At 43.4% G+C, this 13,354-nt stretch overlaps 1 protein-coding gene across 1 annotated transcript in view; it reads right to left on the reverse strand.

Annotated features, from left to right (window-relative positions):
- Positions 1-13,354, reverse strand: part of LOC137344379 (annexin A10-like) — a 67,887-nt gene that overhangs the window by 9,951 nt on the left and 44,582 nt on the right. Inside the window, exons 6-8 of the mRNA XM_068007314.1 lie at positions 11,229-11,308; positions 3,679-3,738; positions 1,795-1,888 (exon numbers count right to left, since the gene is read on the reverse strand). Of these exons, the coding sequence (XP_067863415.1) occupies positions 1,795-1,888; positions 3,679-3,738; positions 11,229-11,308 (234 nt within the window). The remainder of the gene's footprint in view (positions 1-1,794; positions 1,889-3,678; positions 3,739-11,228; positions 11,309-13,354) is intronic.

The raw sequence follows: 13,354 nt of genomic DNA on the forward strand, positions 1-13,354 counted from the left end.
ATAAAGTCATTGGATCATTGCATTTCTAGCAGATGCTCCAATGAATAATACTCTGGTGGTCCTGCTTCATGGAGATGATTCCAACAGGACTCGAGTACCTGGTCTGAGGGAGGAAACCTCTGAGCCGGCATTGGTAATGGACTTCCTTTCTGCATGGTACCTGTTATAAGTTTGGGTCTGCTACTCATTGAAGGTATCTCCCAATTAGCTGGTTGTTCTCTGCATTAAGCCACAAAAGTTCCTAATGCTTTGCCTGTTTGAAGTAATAAGAATTGATAGTCAGTCAATGGACTTTAATCTCTTGATGCTTTTCCATTTAGATATTACTTATCAATAAATTATAACCAATGAGCTTAAATATGACAATGTCCAAAAAAAAGAGTTGAACAAGTGGTATAATGATAATGTTATTCTATTTACACACCTAAACTATTCTTAGAAAAATACTCACCATTTAGTTGTGTGGTCTCCTTTGGGGGCGGGATGATTTTTCTGGCCACTATGTGTAGCAGCATTGTAAAAACATTAAAAATTCTTCCTCTGGTCTCCATTTCCTGAGTATATCTTAATGACCTTTGGTCTTTAACTGTGCAACACGCTGCTCCTCAGGTCTTAGTTCTTCCTTCCTTTGTGCCTCCTGCATCTTTAGCGTTTGTAGATCTCAACAAACATATAAACTTCTCTTTGACCAGTATATTCGGGCTATCGCCCTTTCTTCATCACCAGCTTGGCATGTTGGAAAGAGTTGTTTTTTTTTCTTAATCCACCAAAAGATCATATTTGTCTTTGCGACCATCTTTGAGCAGTTGTTTTTTTTGTCTTTTATTGCTTTTTTCCTCCAGGTTGGAAACCTTCCAGAATACTTTTTTTAAAAATGGCATCCTCTGAGCAATTTCACAAATAGAATTTGCAGGAATTGTTTCAAAATACAGTTTAATTTGAAATTAGTACTTATCATCTTCCACCAAGATAGAAAATTGATTTTACATTTTTAGCAACTTTGCAAACTTTCATTTGCACCATCAGGTGTGACAGGAGTGTGTTTTTGCAATATCACACACAATTTAAGAAAAAAATTCTCAGGATGCGGGCAATGCTGGTAAGGTCGCATTTATAGTTGGTGAAACTTCTCCTTCATCCCTGGTGTGCACCGCATTAGCTGGTCAATACCGGTGCTACATTTAGTGGCTTTTGTCTAGGGGAAAATAAGCCAGGCCCCTCATTCCTGATCACTAACCAGTGACCCATGCTGGAAAGAGAACCTGTTTGGACATGTGGTGATGACAGGATTAGGCTTGACTGTGGTGCCTCCTTTTCATGTTCAGATAGATGAAGAGTGGTCACTTGGGTGAAATACTGGAGGGTGTTGAGACCCATGGAACTTTAGCTCAGCATGAGCCAGTACCTTCAGGACAGGAGGGAGGAATGACTGAATGGTTGGAATTTCAGTTCTGTATAATGTGGGCTATGTTTTATATGCAACTAAATTCACATGTGAGCATCAATTTTTTCTGTTAATATAGCACTGATTCTAATGAGTGTGTATATAATCAGGTTCTATATATAGTTCATTACCAAAATATTTTTTGATTTTGATTTCATTCAGAAGTACAATTTATTATTTACAGATAGCAGCAATAATTGTTACTCCCAGTGAAAGTTTAAATAAATGTTTTGAAAGGTAATTTGATCCCTGTTTTTGTGATACGAGTTATAAATATGCCCTTATGCCTTTATGGTTTTCATATACCAATAAAATAATACAGAATATTTAACAGTGGAATCTATAATTACCCAGCCACAACTGCTGATAGCTCTTTTTCAACAGGATCTCTTGCAACATATTTTTATGCTCTCCTGTTTTGTCTTGGCAAGCTTGCCAAAGGATCTACAATATCAAATGTTAAAAGAAAGCATTAGTAGTGTCATGTTGTCTATTATCTTTTCAAACACCTTTGTTCAAAGATTTAGGGCCCGATATTAGGAGGGAGGCGGGTTGCCAGCGGGGGGTCGACTGGGCACGTGGGTAACCCGCCCAGTAAAATCGGTGGGTTCCGCACGTGATCGTAAGTAAATTGAAGCCACTTACCTTGGCTTCCGGGTTTTACGCTGGAAAGCTGCTCAGTGGGTGGACTACGCACCCGCATCATAGGCTGTCAGCTGGAGGAGCCCTGTTTAAAGGGGCAGTCCTCCACTGATGCTGCAGAAAGGAGCCAAAATTACAGCAGGGAGCAGCCCAGGGGGAAGGCTGCTCCCAGGTTTAATGATGCCTCACTCCAGGTCCTACTGGATGGGGTGAGGAGGAGGGGGAGGACAGAGATCTTCTCCCCGGCAGACGGGAGGAAGTGGCCTGCCTCTGCCACCACCAAGGCCTGGCTCGAGGTGGCAGAGGAGGTCACCAGCACCACCAACATATCACGCACCTGCATACAGTGCAGGAAGCGCTTCAATGACCTAAGTAGGTCAGCTGAAGTGAGTACACTTACTCATTCCCCTACACTCCGTCTGCCACATCACTGCCCCCACCCCACATCTCCTTCTGCACTGCCAACACGACTCTGTCACATCACTCCTCACACCCACTCAAAGCTCATCCTCATCTTACCTGCATTTACTCACTTCGCCAGTACTCATCCCGCCACTACCACTCAACCCAATCCTCATACAATCTCATGGCTCTATCTCATACTCATCTTCTGATGCATCTCTTTCAGGGTCAGCCTCACCCCACCTGCCACTACCTGTGCTGCAGCCACAGGGCATGCATCATGTATGTGTAGTAGGAAGCGTAAGGCAAACGTGTCGTGAGCATGAAGGGGATGCACAAAGGTGTTTGAGGGTTTGTCATGGTTTTTACTTATACTTGGCCATTCTTGACTGGCTTGTGCAATAATGCCCTTTCATGAGGTTCTCCAAGAACACCCTTGATGCCACCCATTGGGTTACCCTACAGTGGGTGTATGTGTAGTTGCACGACTACTTTGTGCAGGTGCCTGTTGCGCAGCACTGTGTTGTGTAGCTCCACGTGGCGGAGGTGGACGGTATGCCTGGTGAGGCTGGTGATGTTGCTCTCCTCCAATGGAGTGATGAATGCAGCAGTGGACCCCCCCCCCCACCCCATCCTGACGGTGTGAGTGTGAGGAGGTCCGTAAAATTGGTAAATAATTTAATAATTTGGAGTGTGGAGACAACGGTGTGGCAGGCAAAACTTTGTCTGAAGTGACAGAGTGCCCTGCTGCAATGAATGAGGGTTTACCCCACACCTGTTAAATGGACCTTTGCAGCTGCCACTGGCTGCTGGCTGTAACACGTCTGTTTAAACAAGGAGTGTTTCCCCCAGCATGGGAAACACGCTCTGGGTAGTCCAAAATCTGAATCCTCCTAAAATCGCCAACTAATGAGGTCTGTCAACGACCTCAAGTACCCAGATAATGATCTTAAGTGGGATCCCGCTGGCTTTGATTGCTGGTGGGAGTCCCCCATGCGGGGGCTGCGCGCACACCGATTTGCGTCATTGGGGAACCCAGAAGTTGGAGCCGGGCTCCGGACCCGCTCCGGGAATCCTCAATTTTAGGAGCCCCCCCGCCACGAACGCACCCGCTCGGCCGTCCGAAAATTGACCCCTTAGTTAACGTCAAGACAAAGTACATTTGAAAATGAAGTGTTTAAAAGATTTACCGTGGCATCCTGTGCAACCATGCCTTGGTCCTCATATCCATATCCCTCTTCTCTGGCTCCCTGTGAATTTTTGACAGTATTAATTGTGGTGACAAAAGTAATTAGAACAAGAAGGAATTTATTATAACCTTCTGCTATCAGGCAGTTTGAGGCGTCCCTTAAATTCTTTCTTTCACACCAATAGGTGGCAGTAGAGCCTCGAGCACTGTATTGGCCTGAGAAGTCATCAGTTGCCATTGAGAAGCATCCCAATTACAATGAAACAACTCTTAAAATGCTCGTGAATGAAGATGGTGACCCCGCAGGCTCTTTCCTTCTGGCTTTTGTCCCTCTAGGATTTAGGGGGTGAATCGTGAATCTCTTGTGGAGGTTCTCACACTTGTCCACCATTACTTTGGCTGAAGAGCCGCAGAAACCCCGAATAAATGATATAATTACTTTTTACACCATTTTTCCAGGGTTTCCGTGGTTCTTCCACCGAAGTTACAATGAGTGAGTGGGAAAACCTTGGCGGAAATTTGCACCCTTTATTTTTGATCTGATATTTTAATATACAGGATATTAGATATTACTTTATTTCTTACTGTTCTGGTAAAAAACACATATATTAGCCCAGGAGAGGTGCTTTTGTTAGGCACAGGAAGGAAGTCATGTAGGCACTAACTCAAGGTCATAGTTCCACTGACAGCAAATTTGTTTTGAAGGAACTGTGCCCTCAGTAATTTTTTTTCTCCCTGGCAAGCTTAGTTTGTTCAATCTATCTTATAGAAAATAGGGGCACAGGTCTCACTTTGGGACTGATTCACGCTATTACGAACAAACTGAGCTGGTCACATTTTGACCACTTTGGAGTTTTCAATTTGATTGAGCACTGTTCCATAGCACACACTAATAATGTGAGTCAGTAGTTCCTGATGATATAGCATGTTACTTATTCTGCCTGAAATGGTCTAAAGTCACCTTATACACACAAATAAAAGCCGGGACCCTGACCCGCAGCCAGAAAGATGTGAAGTGAATGCCATAACAGCTATATTCCCAGGGTGCTGTGTGAGCTAAACATTTGATATTTATTTTGCTGAGCACTGCATTGACATTTGAAAGCAAAGGAGAATAGGACATTTTCCCCCTCTGCATCTGGTGACCAGTATTGATCCTGCTATACCAGGACCAATGTTCACACATTATTGGCAGAAAACCTTGCTCAGCTGCAACCTCTGAAAAAAAATCATTAAATGAATCAGGCAACCTTTCACTTCTCAAACTGTAATATTTATTGTTGGAGTTTTATGAGCAAAATTATTATACTAAATCACATATTATTATGAAGCACTGACTTTGTTGGCCAGTAAAAATGTTTGACAGGTATTCAAAATAAATAATAATATTTTAAAAGTGTTTGAATAAAGTGTTATCATTTTGAAATAAAGATTGTATTGAAATACTGTCCAAGGTGCTGTTGGAATATATCTGTTGCCAAGTTATGGATAAAACTTCAGTGTGCGACCTTTAATGCTGGACAATAGATCTTAAGTGCTTGGGCAGAGCCTCATGGTTTACCAATAGTGCAGTTTATTTCTTTTCCCTTTGTCACTGCTTACCTACCTGTTCCAAAAAGAGAAGAGTCTGATGATATATTGCTTTGATGTGCACATCACAGTACCATTGAGTGATAAGATGTCCAGCCAAGATTTGAATGTATGACCAATACAATCTTGCAAAACAAATTTTCTAACTAATGCGCTATCCTGGCAGTTATGGCATGACTGCTTCGTGGCTTGACGCAAAATATATTGGGGCTGCAATCCTGAGGGTTATGCTGGAATCGTGCCCTCCACTGCTGACCCCACTGAAGTTTGCGGGATCAGTGGGGCGGCACATCATCAGCAAGGGGCTGATGGGTGCCAGCACCTCTACAGGTGGACCTTTCATCTGTGATTTTTAGTTCTCTGAGGATTCCTAAGCCTCCACAAATGAAACTTAATTAACAGCCTGGGGGGGGGGAAATGTTGGTGTTTGTTAAGGCCTTGTTACAGGTCAATTATAGAAAGGTCAGGCACAATTATGCAGCATTGAAGGCTCTTTGATCAATGAGCATTAATGGCAGGGTAGAGCTGGAGTTAGTCAGCGAAGACTTGTATAAGTATCAGCACAATAGTCATAGAAATGCATAGTACAGAGGATCTTTCTGTCCGGCAGCATGACTACAGTGGCCATTGTCAAGTTAATTTATGTGGAAGAGAAGCAGCGGGCAACTTGGGAGCAAAGAAGGCATAGATAATGCATGACTCACATCAAGCACTGGGCAGCTGTTGTACTGCAACAGAGTTGCAGGGATGGGCAATAAATGCCGGCCTTGCCAGTGACACCCACATCCCATGAACGAATAAAAAAAAAGTCAGCTACCTGGGCATAACGGAGGAGCCGTACCTGATGAGGCTCAGGCTCAGCAGCAGCCTGTGACTGAGGCGTGTGACCTTGTCCATGAAGGTCTGCAGGGACAGGCAGTCATCTGCACTGCACTATCATAGCAGTGAAGGTCATTGCTGCTTTCAACTTTTATGCCACAGGGACATTCCAGGCAGCCGCAGGAGACATCACGGGATTCAGCCAATTTGCTATGCACTGCTCTGATAAGGAGGTCATTGTTTTGCTGCTGCCATGAATGCCAACCAGCTATTGCTGTACTACTCCACTCAAAAATTGCTGGAAGGTGCCATCTCCCAAGGCTCACTGATCTGTTTACATATAGAGCAAGGGGACTATACAAGGTCTCTGAATCCCTTCCTTTAGGCTGCCTGCAGTACTTCTTCAAATGAGTTGAAGCCAAACATAACTGTTTCTTGCAGTTTGAACTCAAGCTATTCAGGAACCGTTCCTTTAGATTGGAAAATTGCACATGTCACTGTGCTATTTAAGAAAGGTGAGAGAGGAAAATCAGGTAATTACAGACCAGTTAGCCTAACATCTGTTGTTGGGAAATTACTAGAGTCTATATTTAAGGACTGACTGAACACCTTGAAAATTTTTGGCTGATCAGAGAGGGCCAATGTGGATTTGTAAAGGGTAGGTCATGCCTGACAAACCTGATTGAATTTTTTGAAGAGATGACTAAAGTAGTGGACAGGGGAATGTCTATGGATGTTGTTTATATGGACTTCCAGAAGGCATTCGATAAAGTCCTTCATAAGAGAATGTTAGTTAAAGTTGAAGCTCATGGAATTGAGGGCAAATTATTGACCTGGTTAGGAAATTGGCTGAGCGGCAGGAGACAGAAAGTAGAGATAATGGGCAGGTACTCAAATTGGCAGGATGTGACTAGTGGTGTCCCACAGGGATCTGTGTTGGGGCCTCAACTATTCACTGTATTTATTAACTACTTAGATGACGGGATCGGGAGCCACATATCCAAGTTTACCAATGACACAAAGATACGCAGCATTGTAAGCAGTGCAGTTAGAAGCATAAAATTACAGAGAAATATTAGTAGATTAAGTGAATGGGCAAAATTGTGGCAAATGGATTTCAATGTAGGCAAGTGTGAGGTCCACTTTGGACCTAAAAAGGATAGATCAGAGTATTTTCTAAATGGTGAAAAGCTCAAAACAGTGGAGGTCCAAAGAGATTTAGGGGCCCATGTACATAGATCATTAAAATGTCATGGATAGGTACAGAAAATAATCAAAAAGGCTAATGAAGTGCTGACCTTTATATCTAGAGGACTAGAATACAAGGGGGTAGTAGTTATGCTACAGCTATACAAAGCCCTGGTTAGACCACACCTGGAGTATTGTGTCCAGTTCTAGGCACCCTCCCTTAGGAAGGATATTTTGGCCATGGAGGGAGTGCAGCGTAGATTTACTAGAATGATACCTGGACTCCAAGGGTTAAATTACGAGGCGAGATTACACAAACTAGGGTTGTATGTCCTTTAATTTAGAAGATTAAGGGGTGATTTGATCAAAGTTTTCAAGATAGTAAGGGGAATTGGTAGGGTAGAAAGAGAGAAACTATTTCTGCTGGTTGGGGAGTCTAGGACTAGGAGACATAGCCTAAAAATTAGAGCCAATTTCAGGAGTGAAGTTAGGAAACACTTCTACACGCAAAGGGTGGTAGAAGTTTGTAACTCTCTTCCGCAAACGGCAATTGTTGCTAGCTCAATTGTTAATATTAAATCTGAGATTGATAGATTTTTGTTAACCAAAGGTATTAAGGGATATGGGGCTAAGGCGGGTATATGGAGTTAGGTCATAGATGAGCCATAATCGCATTGATTGGCGGAACAGGCTCGGGGCATGCAGAGGCTAGATGGCCTACTCATGTTCCTATGCAGACTACCTTTCACTGTTTTGTGCAAGGATCTTAGTAGTAGCCCCAAAAATCCTTGGTGCAATCTACTGGCAAAAGTGCCACCGATCTCTAATCCTGACTCGGTCACAAGGTTAGGGCAGGATTGTTGCATTGGCATACCTTTGGTGGAACCTGTGAGAGTATGGGCGCATCTTGGGCCAATCAGCCCCCTTTATAAGGAGGCCAACATTATTTTTTAATTCATTCATGGGATGTGGACGTCGCTAGCAAGGCCAGCATTTATTACCCATCCCTAATTGCCCTTGAGAAGGTGGTGGTGAGTTCCCTTGTTAAACCTCTGCAGTCCATGTGGTGAAGGTTCTCCCACAGTGCTGTTAGGTAGGAGTTCCAGGATTTTGACCCTGTGACGATGAAGGAATTACTTAATTTTCAGGGCTTTCCAGGCTCCTCATAATCTGCTTGAGGAGTGTTAAAGAATCATTATTGCAGATATTTCATGGATTGGTTGATATTTATTTATTACTGGTAATAAGGCACCCAAAAGTTCCAGTTGGGCCCAAAGGCAGAGAACGGACTGATCACCTGCGAGTGGGCAGATCACCTGCGAGTGGGCAGATCACCTACCTGCGACTGGAATTTGGAGCAGAACCCAGTTTTTTAGTTCGAACCATTTTTCAGTAGGTGGGGTGAAGGGGGGGATGGCATAGATGAATCTTCTGTCCACCCTCCCATCAAGGGGGCATGTCTGAAACAGTTCCTAGGCTATCCCAGGAATTTCACCCAGTAAACCCTTTTAAGATAATTGTCAAAAAAACCAAAGGGGAGATGAGGAGAAATTGTTTTCCGCCGCGGATTGTTATGATTTGGAATGCATTATCTGAAAGGGTGATGGAAGCAGATTCAGTAGTAACTTTCTAAAGGGAATTGGATGTATACTTGAAAAGGAAAAATTTGCAGGGCTATTGGGAAAGAACAGGTGAGTGGGAATGATTAGACAGCTCTTTCAAAGAGCCATCACAGGCTCGATGGGATGAATGGTCTCCTTCTGTGCAGTATGATTCTATCATTCTATGATAAGGCCTCTGCCTATCTCTTGCCAACTAAGAGCTGTGAGTTCCACTGAGGCCTTTCAAAAGGCCCCAAACCTTTAGCAAGCGAAGTAGGGGATTGGTTACCTTAAGGAAAAGCTTCGCTGGCTCCATCGGGAGCCAAAGGAGAAAAAAACTACCTTTATCATTGGACCCTCACTGGGCCTACCTTCTGCCTTCAGAGCAGCATGGAGCCACTCCGATATTCTGAGTCTCCATTGGGGCGGATGTCAATGAAGCAACCTTGAAGGCGACAACAGCCAACCTGACCATGCAGATGACCTTGTGTCTGGGATCAGCCACTGAGCCTTCGTTGTTGCATCTGGGCAGCTGGGAGTTTCACTCTGCCGGACTTCTGCCGGCAGAGTGGGGTTTCCGGAATTTCTGCCCTGAAATCTTTCTCATAGGAACTGCAAGTTTTGATTTTTGGCATTCCCATGTTTTCATTAGCAGTTTGTGATTGCTGAAGAAAAGCAGGCCACTTTTTTGTAAAAAGAGGAATTTCAGCACTTTCGTCTGAAAATAGCAGGAGAGAGGCTAGATTTTCTGCTCCCAATCTGAGGTGGGAAATTGGTCAGAGAGCCATTCTGCTGGCTCCTCTCTGACTACCATCACATCGGGGATATTCCATCGGAAGTAACAAGAAATCTTGAATACATCTGCCCAATGATGGATGGTGTATTTAATGTGGGCAGGAATAATGCATCAAATTTCTGTCATTACAATCATAGCAATGCTGGATGCAAGTAACAGCATGTTCCAGGCAGCCAGCAGTTATATGGCATATGGAAGGGAATTGAAGAATTAAACGTTGCCTTAAAGGAATGCAATCAATTGCACCTGAGGCCTGCAAGCTATTTTCCTCCTGCTGTCTACAGGCTTCGCAGTGTAGACAGGAATCCTGCTGGTAGCCTGCCACAATTATGTTAATTAGGCTGACCCTGACAAAGTTCACCGGGGTCAGCAGCAGAGAGGGTGGGCAGGCGCGAAGCCCTCCACGCTCAATCTACGCTGGCTTTTCAACAAAGTGGATAATCTGGCTTGAGGAATAGATAAAACATTATGAAGACTTGTTTTTTAATTGCAATTCTTTCCTCCAGAAACCCTAGAAATATCTACAACTAAATGACTGAAAGATCAACCCCTATTATAAAAGCCACTTCTGACAAAATACTCGGAATAGAGATTCAGCAGTCACCCACTTGACATAGCAAGATGCTGCATTCATCAGGAGTAACTTATTATCCATCAAATGTGGTACTTCCATCTAAAGAGGCCAGGACACGCTCAGTTTGGGTGTCTGACACACGTGAACCCTACGCCATATTTAAAAGTCTCCAAACAAAGCTGGATAATCCACACAGCTAGAGTTTCTGTTTGCCTAATATGGAGCACATAATCTCTCCCCATAGGGACACATGCTATTTATCTAAGCTTCCCTAGAGACTGCACCATGATGTGGTGGGAAGGCTTGTGTGCTCCTATGACCTTGAGAGATATGCTGGCGGTAGTATAACTCCAGGTAGGGCCACCCAAGCCAGACAGATCGAAAGGTAGGAGCCAGACTAAAGGCTGATCCTCCTGATATGGAGTTGTGATTCAGGCTAGTGACCAGTCACGTAAAAATGCCTTTCATTACGGAAACAATGCAGTAGCAAGATGACTTTGTTATGGACATTAAGAACAATGATTTGGGCACTCTTATACACTGCAAGCTTAAGCTGATTGGGATTTTCCTGTCATTGGAGAAAGACAAGAACGACCAAAATTCCCTTCACCTCTTCTAAGCACGGTCCCAAAGGACTACGTTCACCAGAATTTGGCTCCATTAGGACCTCTAGGCACTGATATGAATTAACAATTGTGACAGACACCCCTTGTATCTTCCAATCAAAACTTACGAGTCAGAATGAAAGAAAATCACTTTCACTGTACATAATTTTATACAACACTGAGATTTTTTTTAGTCAGGCTTCACTTCCTAATGAAAAGAACAGGGAAATTAAGTTTAAGTTATTTTCATGTGTTTGGGCCAACATGAGAAATCATCAAAGTTACTACTTGAGAATTATAGTTAGCGCTTTTCATGTTAGGACACGATATTTGTTTTCACAAAACACAAAACAGCCTGGACAAAATATTAAAAGATACCTGTGCAAGTATCATTAGGGCATCCCTGAAGTGCCCAGATGTTTCTGAATCAATATCCTCTTCAAGTGGTATACCGAATTCTAAGAACAAAAAAAAATGTGCAAATTATATTGTTAGCGATGTGAAATATTCAAGTTTATAGATTATACAGTGGGTAAGGTGCTGTAGTGGTTATGGTACTGGACTAGTAACCCAGAGGTCATGAGTTTAAACCCCAGTATGCTCATTTGTGAACACGATAAATTTGTTTGTGAGCTAGTACCAGAAAAACCCAACTAATTCAATAGCCTTATTTGGTCTGGCCTACCTGCGACTCGTCTCAGTGCGAGGGTGACTTTTAATGCCCTCTCAAGTGGCCACAATTCTCTCAGTTGTAATGGCTATCAAGTTCAATAATAAGGAAAAAAATGGATGGACCTATTGGCAATGAACCAGACATTATATGAGGACAGGACTTAGGACATTTCAGCCCAGTTGACCCTGCAAGGTCTTCCTCTCTAACATCTGAGGACTGAAGTCCACATACTGATCAAGGAATAGCCTGATATAGTTGTGTTCACAAAATTATATCTATCAGTCAACATCTCAGACTGTTCCATCACCATCTCTGGGTACGTCCTGTCACATATCATAGAATCATAGAAAGGTTACAGCACGGAAAGAGGCCATTCCGCCGATCGAGTCCGTGCCCGCTCTATGCAAGAGCAATCCAGCTAGTCCCACTCCACTGCCCTATCCCCGTAGCCCTGCAATTTTTTCCTTTCAAGTACTTATCCAGTTCCCTTTTGAAGGCCATGATTGAATCTGCCTCCACCACCCCCTCGGGCAGTGCATTCCAGATCCTAACCACTCGCTGTGTAAAAAATGTTTTCCTCATGTCATCTTTGGTTCTTTTGCCAATCACCTTAAATCTATGTCTTCTGGTTCTCGACTCTTCCACCAATGGGAACATTATCTCTCTATCTACTCTGTCTAAACCCTTCATGATTTTGAATACAAAATCTTAATGTGGGTGATTTTAACTGGACCAGCCATGTCAACACAATGGCTACAAGAGCAGGGGAAAAGCTGGATACTCTGATGAGTGGTATGCATCATGGCCCCTCAATGCCCCTCCACCATGGCTTAAGTCAAGTGTGTGATGGAATTCTCACCACTCGCCTGGATGGGTACAGCTAGCACAAAACTCAAGGAACTGGACACTATCCAGGAGAGAGCAGTTTGCTTGATTTTGGTTGGACTCAGTATCTACTCTATCCATCACCGATGCACTGTGGCTGCAGTATGTATGATCTACAGGATATGCTGCAGTAACTCATCAATCTTACTTCAAGAATATCTTCCTCTGCTGCAACCTCTACTACTGAGCATTTCACAGCTATTAAGATTCATTATAATTTACATACATTTTCCACAATACGCAACAGCAATACACAGTGGGGATCGATTATAACCCTACCTTACCCAGCGAGAATGGTACGTTGGAGGGCATTAAGATCAGGACGATTCCACTTACACAGGACATAGATTTAAGGTGATTGGCAAAAGAACCAAAGGTAATATGAGGAAAAACTTTTTTATACAGCGAGTGGTTAGGATCTGCAGTGCACTGCCTGAGGAGGTGGTGGAGGCAGATTCAATCATGGCCTTCAAAAGGGAACTGGATAAGTACTTGAAAGGAAAAAAATTGCAGGGCTACGGGGATAGGACGGGGGAGTGGGATGAGCTGGATTGCTCTTGCATTGAGCTGGCGCGGACTCGATGGGCCGAATGGCCTCCTTCAGTGCTGTAACCTTTCTATGATTTCTATGAGAAGGACAAGAGTACCAATGTCATGGGAACCTCCAGGTTCCCCACCAATCCACATACCTGACCTAGACATATGCTGCCATTCTTTTATTGTTGCTAGGTCAAAATCCTGGAATTCTCTGTAGGAGCACCATTACCATAAGGACTGCAGTGGTTCAAGCAAAAGGTCCACCACCGCCTTCTCAGGGCAACTAAGGATGGACAATAAATGTGGCCTTCCAAGAACAAATAAGAAAACCAGCATGGATCCTGAAAGTTTTAATTTCTGCAAAGCTAAACTGAAAGTAATTTTAATATTTGAATGTAATTGTAAAAAA

The sequence above is a fragment of the Heptranchias perlo genome, chromosome 1 (assembly GCF_035084215.1).
Source record: "Heptranchias perlo isolate sHepPer1 chromosome 1, sHepPer1.hap1, whole genome shotgun sequence".
In the NCBI taxonomy this organism is placed as follows: domain Eukaryota; kingdom Metazoa; phylum Chordata; class Chondrichthyes; order Hexanchiformes; family Hexanchidae; genus Heptranchias; species Heptranchias perlo.